We start from the raw sequence: 27,814 nt of genomic DNA, 5'->3' as shown, positions 1-27,814 counted from the left end.
AATAGGTAGATGTAATACCTAAATATAGAGTAGCTCCATATTTAAAGTTATCCTTATTTAGAATTCTGATTCACATTGCTTATAAAGGCGCAGTAGCCACTGCAATACGTAGGTGAGTAGTTTTGTTTGTTTTGATTTAACTATCAGCTTTATCAGCTAGGCACTGGAGGTCGAACACTCGGGAAGCAAAGCCTGTACCGTAGGTGTTTACCACTAGCCGAAGAACCTAAGCGAAAATCGTGAAACAGGACAAATACCTAGAAGTGGTTTGAAAAACTCCTGAATCCATCCCTAGCCTGACTAATCCGCAGGCCACCTGATTGTAGGTTGAAGCAAATATGTCATAACGATGCAGTGGATTACGTTGAAGTGTGTCGTAGTTGGTGATGGGTGAGTGGCTAACCTTGAGTAGCGATTTCCAACCTACCAATTTTTCACACATATTTTTGCTACTTAAATTATACACCTTCAATAAACGTTTCACAAGCTGTCGTTCCAGTAAATGATAGCCAATGCTTCGTACTTCGTAATGCATTTTACTGGATTAAAATCCATGCGGTATTTATTGAAATACAGCAAATCGAAGTTTGAGAAATAAAAATCCCCATAGGGAGCCCATACAAATAATTGCGTACGTAATTCTAATTGGAAGAATGTGGCACCGGTGATGGCCGAAGTTTCTGAGTGTTTCCGCGTGAATCTGCTGCTGATGAGGACGGTTCTGGGCAAACCGTATATGCTGATTTCGATTTTTTCATGTGTTTTTTGACTGGAGGACAATTGATGTTGGATTACGATGGAAATATGGCCCTTTTAAAGATAAATCACCATCTAGCACTGTTCAGAATTCAGCATTACAATCACCCTGGGCTTCAAGGCACCCCCCTGCATCGATGCAAGTATAGTTTGAAGGTGAGCAGTTTGTTGACTTGCGCGGAATTGCAAAATAAGGTTCAAGGTTGAGCATAATCAGTTTTCAAAAGTGGAGACTGGCATGTGATACCAACCTTACTTGGCTTCACACTTAGCTGTTGTCATATTCTGGTGTATTTACTGCTGTTTTGATCCATTTTATAGCAGCTTCAGTGATTGTAATTTTGATCAGAAACTGTTTATAATTTCTCTTTGTAGTATGGTGATGTCATTGTGTTATATAATAATTATCATCCTTAGTGCTTACAATGTGACAAATAAAGCTGAGCAGTGTCCAAACAAATCTATTTTAAAAATTATGTTGCTCTTACATTGTGTTATCTGATTGTCATGTTTCCGAAGTATGTGTTAATTGTGACTTTTGATGCCATGTTATAAAATATTACTGATTGTTCTAGTTAGTCATCACTGAAAATGTATTAGGTACCTGTGTATACTTAGTGTTACACATTACACACAGTTTTATCTGTGAATCACTTGCTTTATTCATGTAATATTCCGAGTGGTCAGTCTACAAAGAAGTGGTCACTTTTGAGAGGTTTTACCTAGTTCATATGCTGTTCTCCATAAAATAGTTATGTGGTGAAAATTTCATGTCATTTTTAGTTTCTTATCTAGATTTATGACACTTTGAATACTGTGTTTGGTGCCATGCAATATACATAAAAAGCATTGAAAATGCTGTACACAAAAATCATCACACTGTCAACTTCTTTTCCTTATATCTTTTGATAGGAACCACTGATTGAGGTGGGGTTTGCACTACAATGACTCTGAAAACAAGCACAATATTTGTAATACCAATGAATGTATGGAATGTTAATTATTTAATTTAGTTGGAAATCTCTACCTTGAGCTTCAAATAAGCTGGTCACTAATGATGTTCTGTTTTTCATCAGCGCCCGCATGGCGTTTCCCCGAGGGGTAGCCAACGTCTTGGGACTCTCGTACACTATCTGAGAAATCCAATTAGAAATCAATTAAATCCCAAATCCAGAACCACATACAAAATAGGTTATTCTCGTTTCCGTCCGTTCATGAGTTCAATTACGGTCGCCGCTCTATGCAACGATTCACATTGACAGTGCAAAGTACACCTGTGTCTCTTCTGAAGCTCCTTAACTACTCTCTTAGGTGTCTCCTGCACAAGTATTAGCAAAAACTCAAGGTAGAAACATCACAATTAAAATTGAAATTAGAATTATATTGTATTTACAAATATATTTTAAATACTTAAATATTGGGACTCTTGTACACCATGTTGGGTTTTTGCATGGGCGCTGGCTACCCCCCGCATTTCCCGATTTAATAGGACAAGCAACTATGTCCTATAGCTTCTGTAAATAAATTTGTGTTTTATATGAAGTTGTAAAACCAACACAGATACTGCCTTTCTCACCTGATGAATGAAAAATGTTTTAATTGAGACATTGAACTTCTGTTTAGTGCAAATCTGAGTGAAATCATCTGAATTATCTTTATAGCACGTTTACAGAACAATGTAATTTTAACAGTAAAATTAATTTTCCTACAGCTAATTGTGGAACTACCCAAAAATTTTAGTAGCTATTAATAGCATTATCTTCAAAAGTATGGAAATAGATTTCCAGGAATAACTACTATGGCTTCAGAAAAGGAGATCACTGTTTTAGAGAGCTCAATAAAAATTACTTCCATTGTTTTGCTACAAGCATACTTAGGTAGCAGATGACAGAGTTAAAAACTGTGAGACTAGATCCAAAATTTGTAGAATTTCCATTTCTTTAGGTCTAAAATACTAAACTGAGTCTAAAAGTCCGTACTTCTAGCTGAAGATGGTGATTTTTAATTACCACAGACACATCTGATACAAAAGGGGATGGAAAGCAAACACAGATCAATGAAAACCAAGATTTTGCATGTTAACCATTATTTCATCTGATTAACTAAAAGTTAGCAAGTTTCAAGATTGTTGCACTCATACAGTAACTACCTTGCACACTAGTAACCAAGAGAATGTGTTAGTTTACAAGTAAGAAGTTGATCCTCAAGTGGAATTGATCACGTGATGAAGGACAAATATATAGCTACATCTAAAGACGATAGTTAATTGCCAAACTAGCTATGTTGAGTTAGCTAAGTTAGCAAATTGCCTGTTATGCATCGAGTGGAGAGATAGAGGTACGTATGAAAAGTGTACACCAGTACTAGGGATAATAGTAATGACCCTACCTCCCATGCACTCTATTACATGTATTAGGAATCTTCTGATGAAAAACAGAAAATCACCAAAATGAATAGTGGCCTAATAATGACTGTTTGTGTGCTTGATACTGAAATTATAATTTTGCATTCTTGGTAGATAGTCAGTTACAATACAATAATAAATTATTTATCATCTGTATTGTGTATTTACAGAGGAGTTGGTAAAACTACTTTATTACTCAGTTACACTACAAATGCATTTCCTGGAGAATTCACTCCTGTGTAAGTGATACTATTGTTACATGTGCAAATGAACCTTACTTAACCTCCTTATAGATATGATAAGTATTCAGCTGATGTCATAGTAGATGGCAAGCCCGTCGTTCTTGAACTTTGGGACACTGTAGGTAGGATCCGCAATGCAAAAAATCGATATCCTCCAATCAACAACCTAACTATTGTCATGTGTTAGGTTAAGTGTATCTTGAATTACACCAGTGTGGCAGCCAAGTTTGTCACTTTCTTCTGGTAGAAAACAATACAAATGTCTTAAAATTACGTGATTTTTCGTTGTAGTGTCTCATAGGGTTCTCTGTATGCCACAATATTCACTCTCGACATTGTTCAAGTAGTCTATCATCAACTCAAAGTATCGGTGGTTTGATTTTATTAGTCAGTTTCTGGTGGCAGCACCATCTGTGTGGCTTTTGGGCGACAAACAAAATGTTTCTTCCTCTGGAGCATAGGACAAGCAGAGCAGCAACTGTGCTGTGAGTCAGCAATGACCAGTACTAGGTAAAGTACCTGCATGCAGAGTATGGTTATAATTGAAGCTTGTTAGCCATCTGGCTGAGCCATCTGTATGCTGAAATTTGGCCAAAACTACGTGCTTTTTGTGAACAATTACCAGAATTTTGATAAATCTATGAAACGGTCTCCAACAGCAAGGATGGTAAGCTTATGAAGACCTAACAATACGGTTATCTTGCCCAGTAAACGCATAGAGCAATCCAATGCATGAAATAGGCACTCACATGATTGAAATTCAAATTGCGGAAAATACAACCATAATCTATTCCAATGACCTTAACATCACTTGAAATCAAATGCAAATGACAATAAGTTTGTATGCATTAGGTTCAGCATCTCGATTAGCTCGGAAATCTGAGACTCTTTCAATAATGTCATCACAGTATATGGCACACCTGCACTAGTAAAGACCACACCTGAGTTAACAATTAACACAAGTATTTATAAAAGGAGTGCACTGCAAGGTTCCTTTCCAGAAATGAAAGCGACTTCACTGGTATTCCTGTGGTTTGAATTTTGATCATGTGAGTGTCTTTTTCATGCATTGGATCGTTCTGTGCATTTACTGGGCAAGATGGCCATATTGTTAGGTCTTTATAAGCTTCTCATCCTTGCTGTTGGAGACTATTTCACAGATTTATCAACTATTCTGGTATTTGTTTGCAAAAAATCATGTTGTTTTGGCTGAATTTCTGCATATAGATGGCTCAGTCAGATGGCTAACAAGCTTCAATTATAACCATACTCCACATGCAGGTACTTTACCTAGTATTGGTCATTGCTGACCCACGGCGCAGTTGCTTGTCCTGTGCTCCAGAGGAAGAAACATTTTGTTTGTTGCCAAAAAGCCACACAGATGGTGCTGCCACCAGAAACTGACTAATAAAATCAAACAACCGATACTTTGAGTTGATGATAGACTACTTGAACAATGTTGAGAGTGAATATTGTGGCATACAGAGAACCCTATGAGCTGCTGCAACGAAAAATCTTGTGATTTTAAGACATTTGTGTAGTTTTCTATCGGACGAATTTGGCTGCCATATGCATGCTGGTGTTATTCAAGTTACACTTAGCTTAACACATGACAATAGTTATAGGTAGTTGATTGGAGGATATCAATTTTTCGCATTGTGGACCCTACTGTATGTAATTTATTGGAATTCTGTGGTATTTTGCATTACACTGCATGTTTCCAAAATTAAATGCTTATTCTGTGTATACAGGTCAAGATGATTATGACAGACTTCGGCCCCTCTCCTACCCACAAACAGTAAGTACTTCAATTTTAATGCAGACATTTTAAAATTATACAAGTGCTGACATTTTTAAACTAGGAAAGTGCCCACAGCCATCCTTTGACTGGTGGTGGGCACACAGCTAGTTTCCTGACAGTAGTTTGTGAAAAAGCACATGTCTGCATGTCTGTCCACATGTTCACATCTGCAACAAAGCTTCAAAGTACAGAAACTAAATCTTCATTCTATGAATGAGGGCTTTTTACATACTGTAATGAAGGTAAGCTTTCTTTTTAAAAAAATGTTGATTGTACTTGAAGGAGGTGTGGCGTGTTAGTTAAACTGCTTAATGGAACTTGCCTATGGGACTCAAATGACTAGCCAAATATTTAGATTAATAATATTATTTGTTTGCATTATAAAATTAACAGTGATTATTCACATGTGTTCATTATACAGTGACACGTGATTAGCTGTCATCAAGTAACCTAGTGGATAGGGCTCTCAGTTTATTAATTATTGATTGATCATAGATTACTATCGATTAGTGAACACCGTGAATTATAGCATCAGCCACACTTAATCACCATCCAGAATAACATTGTAGTGGTAAAAAGAGTTGAAAGAATGATAGCAGTTGATAGGTAGTTAAAATTAGTAGTACTTACAGACTGCAATATGGCATGATTATGAGCTCAGAATCTGTCAGATGTTATCCAACTAGAGGTGTGCTGTAGCATTGACAAAAGAGAAGTGATATAGCACAAAGCACAACAATACCTGGTTACCTATAGTGGTGTGGTCTCTATTACACTACCCAGACAATTATAGATATTTTGATACATGTTCTCTTTACTACATATCAGCCACTAAGGAGCCAGCACAGCCCTGTAATCTCTTGTCTGGACTCCAATCGTGGTCTGCTTCCATTTTGAAGTCTATCCCTTGCCCACCCCGCCACCATCCACCCTTTTGTGAGCACTCGTGAGACTACTTTGCTTTTCCAACTGCTCAGAATTTCTATCTTATTTGGCGAGAAACTCTACAAGCAGCTACAAGTAGTGGAAGTGGGCTGAAACGTAACAGATTGATGCATCTTTTGTGTAAATTTCATATGGGTGCTTGTTATCCTTGGCAAGTTATGCTGACTTGAATTCTTTAAAACTGTTTATCTTGAAACTTCTAATGTGCAATTTGGATCATTTTTCTAAAATTCAGTCACATATAATGTGACCATATTTCAGGGTAGTGCCATATTCACAAGAGCCAAGTATGCATGCAATTTAAATAGCTATAAGGCCACTTTTCTCAGATTCAGTCGCATAATAATAAAGAGCGATTTATGAGCAGGCACCTTTTCATCCACAAAATTTGACCCATTTTTTGAACTTATTGACTAATTGTATAGCATTTCCTACCAAGGAGGTAATTAGGTGTGGGATGCAAACAATATAGGCAGTTATGTATTCTGTGTAAAGTCCTCTTCAGGTATGTTCATGCCATGTCAAACTCTCATCAATTTTATAGTCCAAGGTACTTAAATAATTACACACAAGATTTGACCTGTGCCATCAACAGTAACACTATAGTCATGACTGAAGTTTTTGACATGGCACAATTAAGGATGGTCACACTTTCCTAGCAATGCATAGCAACATATTTAGTGAATTACAAAATAATTGGTCAATTATGAAATAATTATTTTAAACTACAGCTGTTAATTTGTATGTATTTCAAAAGAAAGAATTGTGTGTTAATTATTTCCTAAACTTTATACATAGTAGAGGTAGCGCAACATCAACTGTATTGTTATTGGCAAATTTTCTAGGATGTGTTTTTAATATGTTTCTCACTGATCAGCCCAGCTTCATTAGAGAATGTCAGAACAAAAGTAAACATGTGATGGTCAAATTTACTGCACAGTTTATCATAGTGTTTTCTTTCCATAGTGGAATCCAGAAGTCAGTCATTATTGTCCTAATACTCCAGTGATCTTGGTAGGGACTAAGCTTGACTTGAGAGATGACAAGGAAATTGTTGGGCTGACTTATCCACAGGGATTACAAATGATGAAAGAAATTGGAGCAGTCAAATATATAGAATGCTCAGCACTTACACAGAAGGTATTTTATTGTGTAACTCTTTGTCTTCATGACTCTGGTGATATAAAGTATTTATTATGTGGTGATATATAGGAATGTTTTGCTGTATTTGCTGAGCTAGCCTGTGGTTGAACCATTGTTATAGCAGTTGAGCTTTGAATTTAAATAGGTTTTATTACTCATTCAGCACCATTCTTTGCTTTAAATTTGTGTGTTCAAATATACCAAAAAATTCTTTCACTGAAGTGTTTATCGTTTTATATGCTTGTATTCAGAACATGTGTATACCAAGTACATTTACAACTGGATTTTAGAAAAATGATCCAAATTGCACACTATAGAAGTTTTGAGATAGACGGTTTAAAATTTTAAGCCATTATAACTTTCCAAGGGGAGTGAGCATGTATATGAAAGAGATACATCAATTTATTGCCTTTTGGATCACTTCCAGAGCTTGTAGCTGCTTGTAGAGTTTCCCATCAAATAAAATAGAAAATCTGAGCAGTTGCATGGACAAGTGAAGTATGTATATCACCAATGCTCACAAAGGGGTTGGAGGAGGGGGCGAAATAGTGAGCAAGGGGTTAAAGGCTTAAAAATAGAGGTAGACCGTCCAGACAGGAGATACAGGGCTCTGCTGACTCCTTGTAGGTATATATGCAACAAAAACCACACAGAAAACGTTTGGCTAATTATATGAGGCCATCTGCCTGTACATTACCAATTCTTGTGGAACCACATCTTTCAAAAGGCCAAAATCGTCATTCAAGCTCACTACACCACCCAGATTTCCCAGAAAAGACACCTTTAAAACCAGTTTGAGTATTGTTGAGGGTCAAAACCAATAGTATGCTAGTGTAGCTACCCACTGGCGGTGCTAGGTTGATTTTGCCTGATGTGCGATTTGGATTGGTTTTGTAAAATCTGGTCATGTTTTAGTCACTTGTGTTTTCTTGTAGGGATTGAAAATGGTATTTGATGATGCTATTAGAGCAGTTTTTGCCTCCACCAAGCTCTCAGAAAAGAAGGGCAAATGCAGCATTCTCTAATATAGCAACATTTTGTATTAAAATAAGGATTAATGTTATATTCAAGCATCAACTTGTATATTAACATTTTCTCATCTGTAATTATGTATTATGATTGGAGACATGCAAGTCATTAACTGTGTAGTGCTCTCAACATTTTTTATATCATTCCCATGTATTTTAATTTCATTCTAAAAGAATTGAGTGGTTGAATGGCACACCAGGTAAAAGGTTGTTGCATGACTTGACATAGAGTGGCAAAGTGGCCCCTTGGAGGCATTAAATATTTGTGAATGGGCCTGCAAAAATATAGGGTTAAGTGCTAAAAAGTTAATGGCTAAGCACTTACGGAATGCAAAGTTATGATGCATCAAAGTTTGAAAAAGTAGGCAATTTTTGTGTGCCCACATGCCCTATTTTCGCAGACCTAGTCACATTTGGTATTTTTGAATATAAGTATGTGCATTAGACCCTGTAAGTGCATGTACATTGATAAACTGGATTTGTAATAGGAATTGCTATTTTTTAACATAAATTCTAATAGAAAGTATGCCAACTTGAAGAGTATCCTTCAACTTAAACAAGACGCTGGTGGTTATTTGCAAGGAGTATAGCACAGGTAAAAGCCACTGATAATATACAAGATTCCACAGCAAATATGTCTGTCCACATACGCTATGGAATTGTTGCCAGAATATAACAAGAAAAATTACCTACATCCTATATCAATTGTGTTACTTATTGTAAATTTTTTATAGAATCTGTAATGTATTTTTTGTGACTTTTATGATGATTTATATTTATCTTTATTTATTAAGGCTCTGTAGCACAAGTGCTGAAGGTCTGTAGGACACCTGGTCCTACAGCCTGTATTACAGTACTTTATTAGTCAAATTTTCTATAAAATCAGTGAAGAATTCCACAATGCGTATTTTACAATAAAATTCTGTTACAGTTTTCACAGTACAAAAAATCTCAAATACAAGTAAAAATTAACAACGCAATAGTACAAAGTATCCTGCATACTGTAATATACCGTAACTAGTCCTGTCCTAGTCCTCTGTAATAGTCTAATTATATATAATGTTCCATAGTGATCATCAACAAAGTTCCGCCTTCTGCAATCATCAACAAAATTAATGGAGTATTCATTGTGTTACTTCCTTTAGTATTCATCAACAAAATGCGACCAGACTTGCGAAAAGGGGTCTTCCACACACATCCAATTCTATGAACTTGAAAGACCATAATTTTGTGTTCAAGTAACATATAAGCCTGAAATTTTCTTCAACCATTACGCTATGTTGGTACTCACTGCCGACCAAATTTCAAGTCATCAGCTGTTTCCAATCTGAAGTTATGGATTGTCAAAGTTAGTAAATTGGATGTGTGTGGAAGACCCCTTTTCGCAAATCCGGTCACAAATAATTATGTTCTAGTATTCATCAACAAAATTCCAGTGTTCATCAACAAAGGTCCAGTGTTCATTAATTAATTAATTATATATAATGTACAGGACTCGACAAGAGAGTGTAAACATACATAAAGGTGTAGTGTGTGTGCAAATATTATTAACTGTTAATTAGATCTTTAAAGTTTTGTAATGTACAATTATTTATAGTATCTGGTAAATTATTCCACAATTTAATTACATCAGGGTAGAAGGAATATTTAAATCAATTAACTCTGGTAAATGGTTGTTTGAATCTATTTGAATGTCCCCAGGTGGGTAAATTATTCTTGATAAGTCATCAATTTGTTTAGTAATCATCAATAAAGTTTCAGTATCCATCAACAAAGTTCCGTCTGTTTAGCAATTATCAACAAAAGATTTGTAGTGTTCACCATGTTAGCTACGTCTTTTAGTATTCATCAACAAAGTTCCATCTGCTTAGTGCCCATGGCCATATCCAGATTTCTTCCTTTAAGCGCTGTTTGAATGTTGCTATGGTGGGTGCAGTCACAACTGAGTTACATAGGTAAAGAATTCCAATTTTTGATGATTCTGTTTGAAAAGAAGTTCTGACTTAATGGTGTAATCTACTGTCCTGTGACCTTAAAGATACTAACAAATTGTTAGATCGCGTGGCAGCACTCGTATTTATTACTCACTACATAGCATGTGACTCCTACAGTACTTAGCTAACTACTCTAATATAACAGTCAGTCAAAATACCATATCTCAGTGGTGTTAGAAAAGTAATATAATATGTTACAATTCTTAAGCTATACCACTTTACATACTCATCACTTAAGTAGCACATTACTACTCGTTACTGTAATATTGTTACCTGACAAAATACTGGCATAGTTCCCATGGCACATTAACTGGTACATTACTGTAATATAATACATTACTTAGCTAACTAGTGAATAATTGTACATAATGAAGCCCTACACTGTTAAAAGTGGCTTGTTAAATTAGTACTCTGAGTGGCTATAATTGGTATCCAAACTTGTTAATTCCTGTACATTTTGTAGCACCATACCAAATATAACCATCTTTGGTGTTAATGTAACAAGCCATTTTTAACTGTAACGCACTACTATGCTAGCGTGCTATTGTAATAGCTATTATCAAGAGTAAATAATAGAAGAGAAAGTATCCAACTGCCATATACTACATCAAAAATGAGCACGTCAAGTAGAGAAGCCATCCTGTAGTACTGTCAAAGAGAAGTAGTAAACACCTGCTAGTTCAGACTGTTTGAAGTACCCAGTCATGATTTTTAAGTCTGGGCACTTCAAACAGTCTGAGCTAGAAGGTGTTAATCACTTCATTCAACACTTATTTTGACAGCACTATGGGATGGCTTCTCTACTTGACGTGCTCATTTTTGATGCAGTGCATGGCAGTTGGATACTCTCTCTTCTATTATTTACTCTTGCTATTATTAGTATGTGATAAAGCACGTACTGTACCTTTATTGTGTAATATTTACTTTTGAAATGAAGTAAAGCATTTAACTGTACACAACAGATTCGTATACATGATTATGTGATGTTTCCAAGTGAGGTGGCTGTTCAATAGTGATTCACAGGTACTTTTCTGTATCCAGTACGTATTCAGAGCAAATACATTCCTAAACATTCCCAATGCCCATCAAGTCCAACTATTATATAGAAAACATTTGGAAGGCCAACTTTAGTAGAATATACTGCACTGGTCACCTTTCAAACAATGTCAAATTTACTAATAGAGAGGACACAGCACAGGCTGACATGATTTGTGATAAATGACAACAATTCTTGATACTTACAGCAGTGTCACAAGTATATATGTACTGTCATCTCTTCCATCAATACCTTTTACTTTAAACATATCTGCACGTCATCAAATTGCAGAATGGCTGAATGACCTACTATACCCAAGTCCCTAGTCAATTTAGATTAAATGCGTTTTATAAGGAGCACTTATTAATTAACTGTTGTAATAACTACGTACTTGTCATTGGCTAGTAAAAGCAATTTTCCCTAGAGGGTGCACATGTATCTCTCAACCCATGATTGACACTAAACAAATTTGCATGTGTGTTTGAAATACAGTCACTGCACTATGATGTATATTGTGCTCTATTTGTCATGAAACACAAATTGTTCAAGCAGCTATTATATGATTTGAGGCTTATGTGACAAGGTGTCACATGCAGTGTTAAGGGGCAGGCTGAAGGGAGTTCTCAACATAGCATGTTCAAACTATATACAAACTATACATAGGCCAGGGATCTTGGGGACATGCATGCTCCCCAGAAAATTTTGAAAAATATATAGCTGCGAGTTGGAAGCAATTTGAGAGTAAAGATGATCTGGAAGTAAGTTAACTGAAAGAGATGTGTACACACAGTAAAACAAAGTAGATGTAGTGAAGGTCACTACTAATATATAGCGAAAATCACTACTAATGTCTGCCACAATACTCACTATTTTTGTGTAGTGACGTTCACTACTAATTTTATAGTGACCCTCACTACCATGTAGTGAGGGTCACTACAAAAGTAGCGAACGTCACTACACAAAAGTAGTGAGTATTGTGGCAGAAATTAGTATTGAAATTCACTACTAATTTTTTACAGTGTTACATATCAAAGGGCTTGAAATACAATTTTCTTCAGTTTAGACACAACCATTGCTACAGATGCTTTTAATTTCAATAGTGGACAAAATTATAATTGGATTGTAAGGCAAGTCAAATAGCCAGTGGACTACAAAAAGTTAGATTAGCTATGAGATAGGTATAGTCAAATAGTACCAAAAAAAGCTATGATAGCTATCTAGCTAGACTATAAATGGTTGAGAAAATTCAGTAAACTCATGTATATGTATGTAGCTACTAGCTATAGCTATAGCCCTTGCCATCACCATTTATAACTATAGCGTTTTGGCCACAATTGACTAGTCCCCCTTTTCAAGTAGCATCTAAGGGGATTAGACATCTGCTGTATGTCTAATGCTTATTTTATTTATTTGATACTGGGAAGGCGGCACTGCTGATGGGACTTACTAGGTTGTCCCAGACAATTACAAAGAAAATTAGAAAGTCTATAACTAGGTAACTATATGTACAAATTAATTATAATTGATGGATGTTGATTCTGTACTACATGTGGCGTGGGGGTAGGCATTTCGTATTAAATGTATGTCTGTGTCTATTATCTATGGTATAGCTATGTAACAACACATTCTGGCCAATTAATGAATGGGAGTAGCAAACTGGCTCCACATGAATCGTCATTGTCACGTGCACGAAGCAGGACTGATCCGCTAGTCTTGACAAAAAACCTGTCCCAATTGACCCGTCCGGTTTCAATCCTGATTCCTTAAAGGGACAGTTACACGTATCCTCCTCCAACCACAGAAAGGTTCACTGAAAGGTCGGTACCACTCACGTGTGCACATTTTATTTTTAGATCAGTAGATCAATTCATTTAGTATGTTGTTGGCAGTGTGTGTGGTGTTTCTGTTGGGTCTCCGCCTCAGTGAGGCGACAAAAGGAATTGACGTATCCCAGTTGGTGTACCCTAGTGATTTCAAGTGTCTCAAGGAAGCAGGGTACGACTTCGTGATTGTGCGAGCCTACCAAAGCTTGGGACACCCGGACAGCAACGCAATCCACACCATAGCAAATGCCAGAGAGGCAGGATTCCAGTACATCGATGTGTATCTGTTTCCGTGCCCGAAATGTAGCAAGTCTGCTTCAGAACAAGTCAGTGAAATGGGTAAGTGATTGTGGGTAGCTACAAGAGTGGGTATCTGTACATGTGCAGGTCTGACAATGTCTAAATGGGTGTGGCTTTGTGTATGACTGCTTTTTGTGTTCATGATTTATTGCCAATCAAGTCAATACTGCCTGTTACCAGAGTTGGGATAGTTACTTCAGAAAAGAAACTAGTTACGCGTTACTTTTATCCCATGTAACTTAGTTACAGTTACTTTTCAAAAGGTAACTAAGTACTCTAGTTACTAGTTACTTTCGTAGTATAAATTATGACTTGTTTTTAGCTTTTGTAACCTGAATTTTGCTCAGATATGCATCATTAAGGGATGCAGTACATATGTGACTGAATTTGACAAAACAAGGCTTCCACACACATCCGATTTTCTGACTTTAACCAACTGTAACTTGACTATTCAGCAAGCTATTGGCCAACAATTTTCACAAGGTCCTTCCATAGCATAGTACAGTACAATACCAGGTCAAAATTTAAAACTAATGGCATACTCCTACATTGAGTTATGATGCTTCAAAGTCGTAAAAGTGGATGTGTGTGGAAGCCTTGTTTTGTCAAATTCGGTCACATAATTATGTGCATTTAAAATAACAATTCTGTGGCTATTTCAGGTCAGTTTTAATTATTGTTACGTCTGTTACTTAAGCTGAATCATAGAGAACAGTACACAGAATCTGTCTACTTAATGTGGCTGTAGTATAATATATGGCCCAAAAATTGGAGTGCTCTTGCTTTTAAACCATAATTAGTTATAGTTACAATGTAACTATTGTAATTAGTTACTATTGTAACTTAGTTACTTTTCAGACAATTACTCCTAGTTACAAGTTACTAGTTACAAAGCAAGTAACTAGTTATATTACTAGTTACTTTAAAAGTAATCAGTTACGTAACTTAGTTACAAAAGTAACTAGTTACCCCCAACTCTGCCTGTTACCAAGTGCATACTGCTCAATAGTAACATAGCATATTGAAGCAATCATTATCAATACTCTTATTCCACAAAATGTACATTCGCCTTCAAACATACACAATTTTTGGCAGAGGTATTCCACTTGATATCAGCTATTATTGTGAGTTTACAGACAGAAACTGGGTGTGACTTCGTGCATACCATAATATTACAATTTGCCGATATATTAAAGTGGGTGTGGCTCACAAAAGTACTTATCCTGCTGCAAGACTAGACTATAATATTATACAACTCGTACAATAATCAATTAGTGGGCCTGGCTCCACGTAAGCTTGCAGACAGCAACAGACACAGTTTTGTGCTACAGACTAATAAATGGGCGTGGTTGAGCGTATGTCTGTAACATGATAAGTGGGCGTGGCTCATGAAAGAGCTACGCGACTAGCGTTTATAAGTTGGCTTCCACGTCGTCAAACGAATGATTTCGTTTCTCACGTGATCCAATCTGGGTCAGACCCGGATAATTTGTAAACCGGGTCGGGGTGACCTGGAGAAAATGTGACCCAGATGACACGACCCGGTTTCCAGAGTTGGGGGTAACTAGTTACTTTTGTAACTAAGTTACGTAACTGATTACTTTTAAAGTAACTAGTAATATAACTAGTTACTTGCTTTGTAACTAGTAACTTGTAACTAGGAGTAATTGTCTGAAAAGTAACTAAGTTACAATAGTAACTAGTTACAATAGTTACATTGTAACTATAATTATGGTTTTAAAAAGCAAGAGTACTCCAATTTTTGTGCCATATATACTATAGCCACAGTAAGTAGACAGATTCTGTGTACTGTTCTCTATGATTCAGCTTGAGTAACAGACGTAACAATAATTAAACCTGACCTGAAATAGCCACAGAATTGTTATTTTAAGTGCACATATGTACTGCATCCCTTAATGATGTATATCTGAGCAAAATTCATGTTACAAAAGCTAAAAACAAGTCATAATTTATACTATGAAAGTAACTAGTGACTAGAGTACTTAGTTACCTTTTGAAAAGTAACTGTAACTGTAACTAAGTTACATGGGATAAAAGTAACGCGTAACTAGTAACTAGTTACTTTTCTGAAGTAACTATCCCAACTCTGCTGGTTTCAACGCTGACCCACGCATACCGCATTTAGAGTGGAAAGAGTGGTACCAGGGTTATTGTTTTCATCTGAATGTGTGCCTCAATTATCATTACTGAAATAGTGAATTGGCCATTTCGCTTCACTTTCAGCTATGTTCAGTCCATTACGTAGCATTACAAAGGAAGAACACTAGGAGAAGGACCTCTGCAGTCAATCAGTCACAACAGACAGTTTGGATGATTCCCGTCAAATGTAAGAATGGCGATACTGTGAATCAACACCTTGCGCTGTCAGTAAGACACAAAGGAAGACACAGGTTTAGTCCCAGAGGAGGGCGGACATGAATTATACAAATGGTTAGTTTATAGCATGCTGAAAAACACTAAGCTTACGACAGGAGTTACCACGCAATGTTTATTGCTGCTTCATATTGCATGCGAAGGGCTGAGGTAATTGTGTACGACAGAATGACATTGCTAATATTGCTATAAACCAAAGGATTTTCAACATACCATCTTAAAACTTACACTAAACCCTATTCGATTATTCAGTAAATCCCATTCCACTGTTCACTAGATTTGTATTGGGTCTATTGAGGCTCAAGTGAAATACCAAGTGGAACTATGCAATTAAAACAATAATTTTACATAGTACTTAAAACGTGTCTGCCCTCCTCTGGGTATGTCCATGAAGCATGCATTGTATGTACTGCGATATGCCAAAAGGAATATTGTGGGGCTGGTTTTAGGGTGATATTTTTGGCCAGAAAAGCCCAAACCTTTACGGTCCATAACAACAGTATACAGTACTATCGTACTGCATGATAAGTACATACCAATAGACAGTTTTGATTGTGGGATTCAATTGGTCTCAATTGAAAGTCACGGGGATCTCAATTGTAAGCCACAGGAGTCTCAATTGTAAGCCACAGGAGATCATTGAAACCCACAATGTAAAGTGCATCTTGCTCATATAGGTATCAAGACACACGGTAGTGTGTCGTGCAGCCCAAGAAACTGGCGCGCAATACCCGTGAGTATATTGACAGGAAGAACGAAGACGCAATTTTCGCACCTCCGTAGCTCTGTGCTGCTTTGATGAAACAAGACGATTTTTGCTGTAGACATGTCCTCCAACTTCAGTACTACACTTCCCAAATTTGAGTGAAATCGCTTCAAGCGTTCCTGGGATATGCGACTTCAACAATTGGCTTAGTTTCTTTGTGTTTTTTTTTCTTCCTCTTTTTGCACACTTACAAAAACTGCTATAAAACGCGAATGCAATATCCAATTGCCTTGAACTTTGGCACAGAGAAGGGGGGGTATAAAGGCACGATAAACATGCAAGGGGTTATTAGCAATTATTTACGAAAAATAATACCAATATGTTGTCATGCCTACAGGGTAAACCGCTGATGGGAAGAAGCTGGAAATCGGTGGGTGAATAGGCTATCTATTGAACCTCAAACCTTTTGTGGTTTGAAAGAAATCGAGTTAAAAACCAGGAAGATACAACGAAAATACCAACAGTGTGTAACAATGATGCAATCGAGATTAGCTAATAAAAAAATGACTACTTTCCACGCCTACCAGAAAAACCACTGGGGGTAATGCTTTGAAATTCGCTGTACAAATAGAGTAATCATCTTAGAAGGGCTCTTCAATGGTGTAGAAGAATCAGACTTAAAGCCACGGAGTTATAACACGAAATCAAACTTGGTGTAGCAAATGCGAGATCGAAATACTCTAATAGAGCAGTCACCCTAATAGAGCAGTCACCCTGAAAAGAATTCAAGAGATCAGCTAGAAACAAGTAACCTGTATAGAGATCAGCTACAAACAAATCGCCCTATAGAGAGTTCAGCTACAAACAATTCACCCTGTAGAGAGATCAGCTAGAAGAAATTACCTTGTAGGGAGTTCAACTATGCAGCTCAGCTAGAAGAAGTCACCTTGTAGAGAGTTCGGCTACAAGGAAACCACCATGTAGAGAGTTCAGCTACAAACAAATCGCCCTGTAGAGGAATCAGCTAGAAGAAGTTACCTTGTAGAGAGTTCAGCTACAAAGAAACCATCATGTAGAGAGTTCAGCTGCAAACAAATTACCTGTAGAAAGTTCAGCTACAAACAAATCACCCTGTAGAGAGATCAGCTAGAAGAAGTTACCTTGTAAATAGTTCAGCTATAAACAAATCATTCTGTAGAGAGACCAGCTAGAAGTTACCTTGTAGATAGTTCAGCTACAAACAATTCATCCTGTAGAGAGATCAGCTAGAAGGACTCACCTTGTAGAGTGTTCAGCTACAAAGAAACCACCATGTAGAGTTCTGTAATAAATATATGTATTATATATATAATTTGTACATTTATTGATAAAATCAGAAATATTTAAAGTATTTAACATCTGCTTCATCTTTTCTTCTTCCTGTGGTAAAGAAAAAAATATGGGATATACAAATACAAAAAGAAGTGAAATCTAATCCAAAACAGCCAAGCTGTAAACCAAGTGGCACCAAAACTCACCTGAATTGTCGTTATTAAAATTTTTACCATTAACCTACCATCACAGCCATTTCTTGGCCGCCACCTTGGATTTCACATTTTTTTCACCATAGCCTTTTTGAGGGCTGCACTCTTTTTTTACAGCTTGGCTGTTTTGGATTAGATTTATATACATTTTGCTACTATATTAAATATTCAGACAAAATGTGCTCAAAATGTTTTACAAGGTCAGCGTGATATTATTGTGATACTTCCCTAACTCTTTGATTTGTCCATCCCAAGCCTTTATTCATCTCAAAATTTTGTCTTCCGCAGGCATCAGTAGCTTGATAGCTGACCTCAAATATGGTTCATTAGGGTTGTCCATGTTTCAGCCATCCACATGTTCAGCCATTCAGAAATTCTATATTAATTTTATTGTTACGGTACTGCTCAAAAATAATGATGTCTCGCAAGAGTGCAAGCGATTAAAAAAATGGGCACCCATTTTGCTCACAAGTATTCGATAAATACTCGAGAGCAAAACAGATACCATGCCCTTTAATTAGCTTCTTTTTAATAGCTCTTACTCTCATGAGACGATGTTACATTTGAGCGGTATACCGTAGATGAAATACCATGTCACTTCATTCACTCCATCTCATTCATAAAACCATGTTAATCGAGAAAACTTGTCGCCTTTTAATACCACCCAATGATTCACTATCTTGTTCTTCTACAAAAATAGTTATACAGTGCGCCAATGGAAATAACCACATAGAATAGGTAACTGGGTCTGCAAGAATCCCACATGTTAGTGCAAGCCTAATTTTACAATAGAATGCAATAAACACAATGGGTGAAATATTTAAATCAAAAAAAAAATCTGTAAATTGTTTGAGCGCTTGTTTCACAATGAAGGAAGATGATACCAGCAAAAATTATAGTAGCATCATGATCCCCAAAGCAAGAGGAGTTCGAAAATCGTTGTTTTATGTCAGTTCTCCTAAGAAGATATGAGTGTTAGTTTGCCTTATGTTGGACAAGTGGTTTGTCATCATTTTTTCTCACGTTTTCGCCTTTTCCCAGCTTCTAGGAAATGCCTTAAAGACACAACTTACCCATCAATGGATTCGCCTGTTAATGGAGAATCCAATGATGTACCGTATTGCCTCGAATTATGGCCGGTCTCGTATAAACACCTGGTCTTGTTTAGCTGCTGGGGCTGATAACAACATAACCGCCATGAATGCTAGTTTTTAGTATTCGTAGCTTTACTAGACAAATATATCAACTGAAACTTTTGTTGTGTCAACAGAAACCTTTTATAGCGATTAACCTCAGATTTAGTGCTACTTTTGGATGAGTGATACTGTAGGTGCTTGAAAGAAATAAACGCCCAGGCCAGCATTGAAACCGGGTCACTGCTGCTGACCCGGATGACCCACTGACCCGGATTAATTAAAGCCGAGGCGTGCGATAAGAGCTATGTTTCGGCTAGTCTCGAGCGAGCGAGACTACGTTTTGAGCTTTCGATTTGTGTTGAGTAAACAGGGGCGGATCCAGACTTTGGAATTGCAACTTCAGCCTAGCTGTAGGTTGAAGACCAAAAAAAAAAAAAGGTCATCACCTACTGACAATAGCCACCCCTCACCATAGATATCCTCACTTTCGTGCTACATATACTGCATTTACTAATAAATGGCGTGGCTGAGCGTATGTTTGTAACGCGATAAGTAGGCGTGGCTCATGAAAGAGCTACGCGGTAGCGTTTATAAGTTTCCACGTCGTCAAACGAACAATTTTGTTTCTCACGTGATCCAATCTGGGTCAGACCCGGATAATTTGTAAACCGGGTCGGACCCGGAGAAAATGTGACCCGGATGACCCGACCCAGTTTCAATGCTGGCCCAGGCCATAATTCGAGGCAATATGGTAAGTTGCATCTTGGTAGAGGGCTGCATTTGAAAGTTATGACTGTTTATTTAAGCCCATGTAGTTTATTTTCCATATTGTCACTGTATAAATCAATTTCTCTGCTGCTGCCAATTTGTAGCATTGTAACTTTGAAAGTTCTTGGATTCTAAAGCTGAAACTCTGGTTGACCATTCCTTTGGCTATCTGTATAAAGAAAATGTAATAAAATGGAATTCAAAAGATGCACTAACATATGAGGTTCTTGCAGATCCGGTCACATATCATTGATGTCAAATCATAGATGAAGATAGGTGGGTTTAAGTTTATTTTTAATTGCTGAGCACTTTGTTTGGTGAGAGAACTGTGTCGGCACATGTGGGGACAGAAAACTGGGTGACAGCAATGGAATGCAGATGTATGGACAGATAGATGGCTTTTCAGCTTTATAGACAAGATATTAAGAGGATTAGGCCTGCATGGGGGTGGTGCACTTCATCCCGTGCACAATCCTCTGGGTCCACCACTAAGTTCAACTATATTTTAATTACAGATATATATTGGTATTTTTATTTCACCTTGTTATTGTAGTTGATGCTCTAAGTGGTGAATCTTATGGACAGATTTGGTTGGACATTGAGGTACGTACAGAACTATTTATAGTTGGATATTATTTTGATGATGATGATTGTGGTAATTTTCTAGGGATCAGTATACTGGCATAGCAGTAATGCAGATAATCAGAAATTCTTTGAAGACCTGTTGTCAGCTGCCGGTGTAAGTACCGTGTCTTCCATGATCTTAATGTTGCTATCATACAGTATGTTAGTACTGTATAGTAGGGACTACAAAGGAGTGGGTGTGGCCCATGAAAAAAATATCACCCGAAAACCAGCCTCATTTTTCCTGATGATGATGAGGCAGAATTGGTTAGGTAAAACTAAACCCAAACAAGCCTTCAGATTGACCCGAAACGTTTTCAACAAGTTGCTACAGAGTTTAAAAAAATTAAACAGAATTTTCTACTGACTGCCTGACTGACTGCCTGATGGATGCCTTCAGACAAGCGTAACTCGATAACAACTAAGGCTACGGGCTTGTTTTTTCACTGTTCGACGTCACTTCGGCCTGAGAGGTGCCTTTTGGCATACCGCAGTATGTACGATGCATTCTTCATGGACTTACCAGTGCCCTCCTTTGTGTCCCATTCATCTTTGCTGACAGCCAATTTGGCGGTAGCATGTAATGGCTTCCCTTTGTAATGGAAATCGTCCATATTTTTCATAGTGGCTACTATGATTGCAGAGGTGCTTTTTGAACAGTTCTTGATTCGTAATGCTGTGTAACAAGTTGAACATAGCTGACGATGAAAAGTAATGGATACTTCACTTTTCAGACAATAATTGGTAGTTGCGGTGTGCGGTGCTATTTCTTTCATTTGATGTGGTATGCGTAGATTTACCAGGCATAATAATTTTATTTTTCAAAAAAAGTTAACAAACAAGCACCCAAAAAAATTAACTAGAGTAGGGACCATAGCAAATCGATCAAAGTTACTGAAACAAGCTGGAGTAGTGCACTATATTAAATCACAGTAAAACAATAAGAAGTGTTATATCCCTACTGTGCTCCAGTGCACAGTAGGGATATAACACTTCTTATTGTTTTACTGTGATTTAATATAGTGCACTACTCCAGCTTGTTTCGGTACTTTTCATTGTTAGCTATGGTCCCTACTCTAGTTAAAAATTCCTAATTTTTTGTGTACTTGTAATGATAGCATAACAACTATAACTGTGAAGATGTGCAAAGATAGTGTACATCTTAGAATATGAATATTATTTATTGCTTTCTACATGGTGGCAACATGTGCTACAGCTAGAGAAGGATTACTGTTCACACAGCAAATAAAGTTTGATGGGCTCAGCACGGGCTTACAGGACCCAGGTGTTATGACTTGCGCATTAGCAATGTTGTATGCTGAGAAAAATATGGCATGGCCATACAGTTCATCTTTAATTTTAGGATGTTTGGCAGGTGTAAATGTTGAAATAGCTCTGTATTTCTTTGAGATCACAAGACAAAGGATGGTGTGTGATGAATCTTGTTTGGATATACATATGTGACTGGATTTGCAAGAAGGAGTCTTCCATGCATCCAATTATGTGGATTTGACAAACTGTAATGTTGTTTTAAAGTGACACAAATCATTAATCTGTCTCATGGCGCAGTGCTGAAGTGAGTTATAAATCATCAAAGTAGGATACCTTGATGTGTATGGAAGACCCTTGCCCCTTTTCAGAAATCCGGTCACGTATTGTAGTCCAGTAGTTTTATCCACACAATGGTTTCAAGTTTGTAGACTGTAGATACTATCGTACTATACCAAACTCAAGATTAATCATGCTAAAGTTTTGAATGTCTTCCCACTAAAATATTCTAATAGAACAGTCAGTACACAATGAATGTCTTGTTAAAATAATTATATCAGCTTTCATAAATTACAAAATCATGCTTTGTATACCACGACTAAAAGTTTTTATTGTCTATTTGACTGCAGACAAAGTCAAGATGGTTTCTATACTTTTGTATACATATTACAAATGTTCACATGTATTTGTGACCGTCTCAGTGAAAACCCATCTAGTTTGCACAATTAAAACAAATTTGTTTTCACTCACCATTATCTGCAGTGTCCAATGAAAGGATCACCAAAGTTTCAGCCTTCTGTGGTGTGTAGTTTTGCAATTACAGTGCTAGACAGTAGGAGCAACAAGGAAATCAATTTGTAGAGTGACTATACTAAAACTACACTACAGGCACTTGCATTCGCAGCCATAATGTCCGTTTGGATTGGTCTACAGACTTTGAATTTGGCTTACAATGTTCACTGTGGATTGGCAGATCAACCAAAGTATAGTTTTAGCCTTGCAGTCACTTGTGCATAGGCGTATGAAGTCGGTTTGATAGAAGATACGATGATGATCTTGTTCACGTTTACTGCATCGTAAACAAACACACGTGACACCCATAAAATTGAAGCTACAAAAACAAATTAAAGATTTTCAAACTCTCCATGAGCAGGCGAATAAGATGTTATCTAGTTATAATCGATTTGAGTCTTCCTTCTTTGAGTACTGGTCTGATAAAAACTTGCGTATTTTTCTTGTAGCATGCGTAATTTTACGAACTATTTTTAAATTACAATTTTCACAATACGCATGCTTGTGCAAACTAGATGGGTTTTCGCTGAGACAGTCACATTTGGTTGTCGTCACATAATATTTTCTTGTAGAGACACAAACCAACTGGAGTGTATGCCAGTGAATACCAATGGAGTTCCATAATGGGACTTAATTACACTGGAGGGTACTCCCACCAACTGTGGTAAGTTGACCAAGGATGTCATATGATGCACTGTATGCTAAAGGAAGGACAACAGTTGACTGATGTAACTCTGAACTATGGAGATGCAAGCACATTTTAATCCAAAATTTTGTCTATAATTTAATTCATATTGCTTATGTTCAGCTGCTTTCTGTTATGATCGATCTATCATGAAGTCTGTAATGTCTAGCTATAAACTATGGCTTATTTTCTTCATCTTAATTAGTGTTGGTTATATACCTGCATGCCAACTACAATACTACATGTACTTGATTGATGTATATAGGCTTGTATTTTTCCTTAGGCTGCTTTTCAGTTACGCCCTCAGATTATACCATACAATTACATACTTTCTAGAAGATGACTAGCATCCATGTTCTGAAAAGGCGTGAGCCAATTATGCTTTGAGAATAGCCAAATGCTTTTAAGCAATGTTGAAAAGTCTATTCTCAAAGTTATGGTTTCAAAATTGAACATACTATATTATTATTATTGTTGCAATTCATATCAAGTACATTTACAATATTGTCATGAAATTTCTTTGTTGATTATTTGGAATATTACAGAAACAAGATGATCTAATAGAGCAGTCACATATTGTAAAAGGAAATTTTGTTACGGTCTAATGCAACATTAAGCCCTTAAGCATGATTTTCACCTTATAGCTACGTACATAATTTACATCATTCTACTTGTGATGTAATAATAGTTACAATGATACCTAGTGTTTTGCCTTTAAGGGAACACACATTTATTAAGTATTTTATTAAGTTTAGATCCACTTTTCTGGACTACGTGGGTTTAAGGGTTACTTATAGTTATGTTTTGAAAGTTACAGTGCTTTGTGAATGCTAAGCGGTGAGGCCAAAACTAGCTTTTCTGTAATGAAACACACAAACACGCCAATCCTTTACCTTTATAAAACTTAATGATCCTTAACTCGATGCATGGTGGTTGCTCTTATGAACTTGCAACAAGCTCCATTTGCTTCACCATTGAATTTTCTATCAGACCATATATGGTTCATGTGATATACCCACAATCAAAATTAAACACGTGGCAAGAATTTTGAAGCACAGAAATGCGAGTCATTGTTGTTCATTGCTTTGCGACAAGTGAACTGTAGTTACAGTGCTCATTTAAACTTCTCCATGTAGCCCAGTGAACAGACTTTTGATCAATGTGTAGCTTTAGAGTTAAGGTACTGTACCTAATGTCACCATGCATGCCCGTATTGTGTGACACACATTGTTCAAAAGTTCTATGCAGGTTTGTGGATTAATAATTTTGCCTACCTGTGGGCCAACACATTGCACTTTTTAGTTTAAAATCTTGAAAATTGTCCTATTGTACTTGCACAATGTGTTATACTTTTGCTATCCTATTATGCTAGCATGGCTAACCAACAGTCAACTTTATTTCAACTCAACAATTGTGTACTTTTATTTCATAAATTACTAGCAGTTCAGGGGCATACCGAGGGGGGTTTCAGGAAACCCCTTTGGATTTTACACACTACTTGAAATTGAAACTTCAGGTTTGCAGAATCTGGAATCTATTATGGAACAGGACACATTTTAAGCTTTTATCATAGTTAAATAATAGTTTCTAACATGATAGCAACACTTATAGCATTGTTCTGAATTATGATTTTGGTGAAAAGATCGAGATACTCTAATAGAGCAGTCAGGTAATATAATATAAGAGTCACTTAGCTGTAGTGGAAACCCCTTTTCAAAATTCCTGCATACGTCCCTGTAGTGTAGGGATTCTTACTGTTCAAAAACTACTTAAGGCAGCAAGCCACACAGCTAATGCTTGAAAAGTCTAAAAGAGTTTTTTGTGAGAGATTTTGTGTAATTTTTGCATACGAAAAATGAAAAAAAGGCAAATAAAGATAGTGCCATATAATGGGTTAATTTCAAGGGGGAAAATTTTGAAGAACAGCTGATATTTGTTTTTGACTGTTCCAAACATCGCGTAGCACCACAAAAATAATTTTGGTAGTGCACGTTTAACCAAGTAGATTGGCAAGTATGTGTATTGTACTATACAAATCATGATATGGGGATATCGTGTCTACAAAAAATCGAAAATAACCTATTATATGGTATTTACATGGAACTTTATGTGCCGAGTATGCTTAATAACTGCTGTGAGTGAACACCTGTAGTCTTGTGGCTTGTTATATAAACTTAATGGGTAAATCACTAGAAATTTTGCTTTGGATAATGATATTTCCTGAAGCATGCAGTTTCAAGATACTAATTAGATTACCAATAATAACTAAGTTTGCTTGATGAAAAACATACTTGTATGATAAACTCGAGAATGTGTTTGTCATGTGTTTTTTCTAAATTATGTAAAACTACTTTAAAATTACTTTTCAAATAGACAACCAATAATGATATGGATGTTCATCATATCCTAGGTATGCCCACTATGATGATGATCCCTCGTTTTCTGATTTCTCACCATTTGGAGGATGGCGTAGACCATCCATGAAACAGTATGCTGGAGACAAGACTCAGTGTGGTGTGGGAGTGGACCTTAACTACTACTAGGACTGAACCAGCGGTGTGTGTGTTGGACACTTGGACTTGTTGTTTGATAAAGTTTAAGTTGTTTTGTTAGTTTTTGAATGCATGTGTGGCTGTCATTCTAGCTTACTTGTTTGCGACCATTTGCAAGAGATAAATATCTGGGTTATATAATCTACTGAATGTATTAAATGTTGTGTATAATGTGTAATTATTGTTATGCTAGCAACTTTGACTATGTGCAAATGCAAGGTGACATTACTGGGGTTTGGAATGAGATAGTGCTGATAATTTTTTATGACTTAGAATGGTTGTGAGCACCGTAAATCACTCAACATTCAATCATTCTTTGAGTATGTATTCTACTGAATAAACACTCGAGACTTTGTAAGGTAGTAAGGTAATGAATTACCCAACTTTTGAACATCATTGGTGGGACTAACTTTTGAAATTCACCAAACTTCATTTGCCAATTACGACATGCATGTGAAGTAAAAAACAAAACTAAATGCACAGCAAATTAATTTAACTTTACCATTGTCAAAACTTTATGCTTTTGTAGTGTATATCTGGTTCATTATTTTGAGCTATCATGTACAAAATCTAAACTACCTCCCTACCCATACCTATATACTAGTGTAGCTAGGGGAGTATAATAGGGCAGTTGACAAGTACTTGGAGGTTACTTTCATAGTAGATTGAATTTATGTGTGTGGGAGTATGTCAAATTATTTGACTTTTGATTGCGTACTTCTCATATAAAGGGTCTACCAACTCCTATTGTGAAGATGTTGTAGAGTCATTGGTTTTTCCACAATATATACACTACAGGCAGTGTATATTGTCAAAGAAAGATATAAAACTAGTTAAATCTTCCTAAAATAATAATGTTAAGGGGTGTCACTCAAGGGCAGAGGAGACACCTTTATTTTAGGGGGTGCTGGGGTGATGCCATGGCGTAGCTGTAAGTTGAAGACCAAAAAAAAGGTCACTACCTGGTTGCCCTCCACCAACTAGACTAAATTCCTTATTTATAACATAGCTTGCTACACTGCTCTTCTGAAGAATATTGTGACTGCTGTATCTCGATCTTGACTGCTCTACTCCAGTATCTTGAATTATCGATGCTATTGAGCTAAGCTCTCCATCACAGCTACAGATAATTTTAGGGGGGCTAAGCCCCCATAATTTTTTTCACAGGGGCTACAGCCCCCTTGACCCCCCTCCCTTCCACTGCCCCTGGCGTCACTGATGTCTCCTAATCAATAGCCAGAGTCCTTTATAATCAATTATGAATTATAGGTCACACACTGAAATTATATATAATTATTATATATTGCTATATTTTTTGGCATCTACCCAAAACTTGTTTCTAATACTTCCTATCTGAAGAGGTTATCTCAGCAACTTTTATTAGTATGCTTAAGAACTTCTAGAAAAAAAACTAGGATATGGAAGGCCAGTGGCTAAATGTATAATTGATCACTAAAGATCAGGGGCAATCAAATCCAGGAGGTTTCTGAGGTTTCCAGAAACTGTTCAACTATGTTCAGGCAATTGAAATTGATTTTCAAGGGTATCTAGGGTTCAGATTGAAAAATTCTCTAATAGAGCAGTCAACTACCCTAATAGAACAATCACAATTACTTAATCTGCCAATACAGTAAAAATAGTCTAAAGCTCAGAGTGATAGAGACCTGAAATTTTTCTTAGGGACATTGCACACGTAAATTATAATGTGACCAGAATTGTAATACACAATCAAATGAAAACAATGAAAAAGTTATGAGGTTCAAAAATTTTGTGCGTGAAAAGGTACCTTATCATAAATTGGGTCACATATATCTACAATGTATGATTCCTTTTCCATTTAAACTGCTATTTGCCTCTCTCAAAACTTAACATTAGTTACTTTAGAAACATTCA

At 36.6% G+C, this 27,814-nt stretch overlaps 2 protein-coding genes across 7 annotated transcripts; both read left to right on the top strand.

Annotated features, from left to right (window-relative positions):
- Positions 1 to 28: 28 nt before the first annotated feature.
- On the top strand, positions 29 to 8,867 carry LOC136247512 (ras-related C3 botulinum toxin substrate 1-like). 5 transcript variants are annotated; one of them, XM_066039235.1, is made up of 8 exons: positions 29 to 112; positions 161 to 390; positions 3,331 to 3,399; positions 3,454 to 3,524; positions 5,154 to 5,200; positions 6,994 to 7,056; positions 7,115 to 7,288; positions 8,227 to 8,695. In XM_066039235.1, exons 2-8 carry the CDS (start codon positions 350 to 352, stop codon positions 8,314 to 8,316), a joined length of 555 nt encoding a protein of 184 aa, XP_065895307.1. In that variant the 5' UTR covers positions 29 to 112; positions 161 to 349; the 3' UTR covers positions 8,317 to 8,695. The 5 variants fall into 5 exon arrangements, with proteins under 5 accessions (XP_065895307.1, XP_065895310.1, XP_065895311.1 ...); XM_066039236.1 differs by having other exon boundaries at positions 44 to 112; positions 157 to 390; XM_066039237.1 differs by having other exon boundaries at positions 64 to 108; positions 157 to 390.
- A 4,155-nt stretch (positions 8,868 to 13,022) lies between these two features.
- LOC136247513 (probable GH family 25 lysozyme 2) lies at positions 13,023 to 26,066 on the top strand. Of its 2 annotated transcripts, none has more exons than XM_066039240.1 (6): positions 13,023 to 13,154; positions 13,203 to 13,511; positions 20,553 to 20,602; positions 20,667 to 20,738; positions 23,257 to 23,348; positions 25,780 to 26,066. In XM_066039240.1, exons 2-6 carry the CDS (start codon positions 13,226 to 13,228, stop codon positions 25,910 to 25,912), a joined length of 633 nt encoding a protein of 210 aa, XP_065895312.1. In that variant the 5' UTR covers positions 13,023 to 13,154; positions 13,203 to 13,225; the 3' UTR covers positions 25,913 to 26,066. The 2 variants fall into 2 exon arrangements, with proteins under 2 accessions (XP_065895312.1, XP_065895313.1); XM_066039241.1 differs by having other exon boundaries at positions 13,029 to 13,166; positions 13,211 to 13,511.
- The last annotated feature ends 1,748 nt before the right edge of the window (positions 26,067 to 27,814 follow it).

This window comes from Dysidea avara, chromosome 2 (genome assembly GCF_963678975.1).
Source record: "Dysidea avara chromosome 2, odDysAvar1.4, whole genome shotgun sequence".
Taxonomy (NCBI): Eukaryota; Metazoa; Porifera; class Demospongiae; order Dictyoceratida; family Dysideidae; genus Dysidea; species Dysidea avara.
The sequence above is the reverse complement of the archived record's forward strand: the minus strand, read 5'-3'. Positions and strand labels throughout refer to the sequence as shown.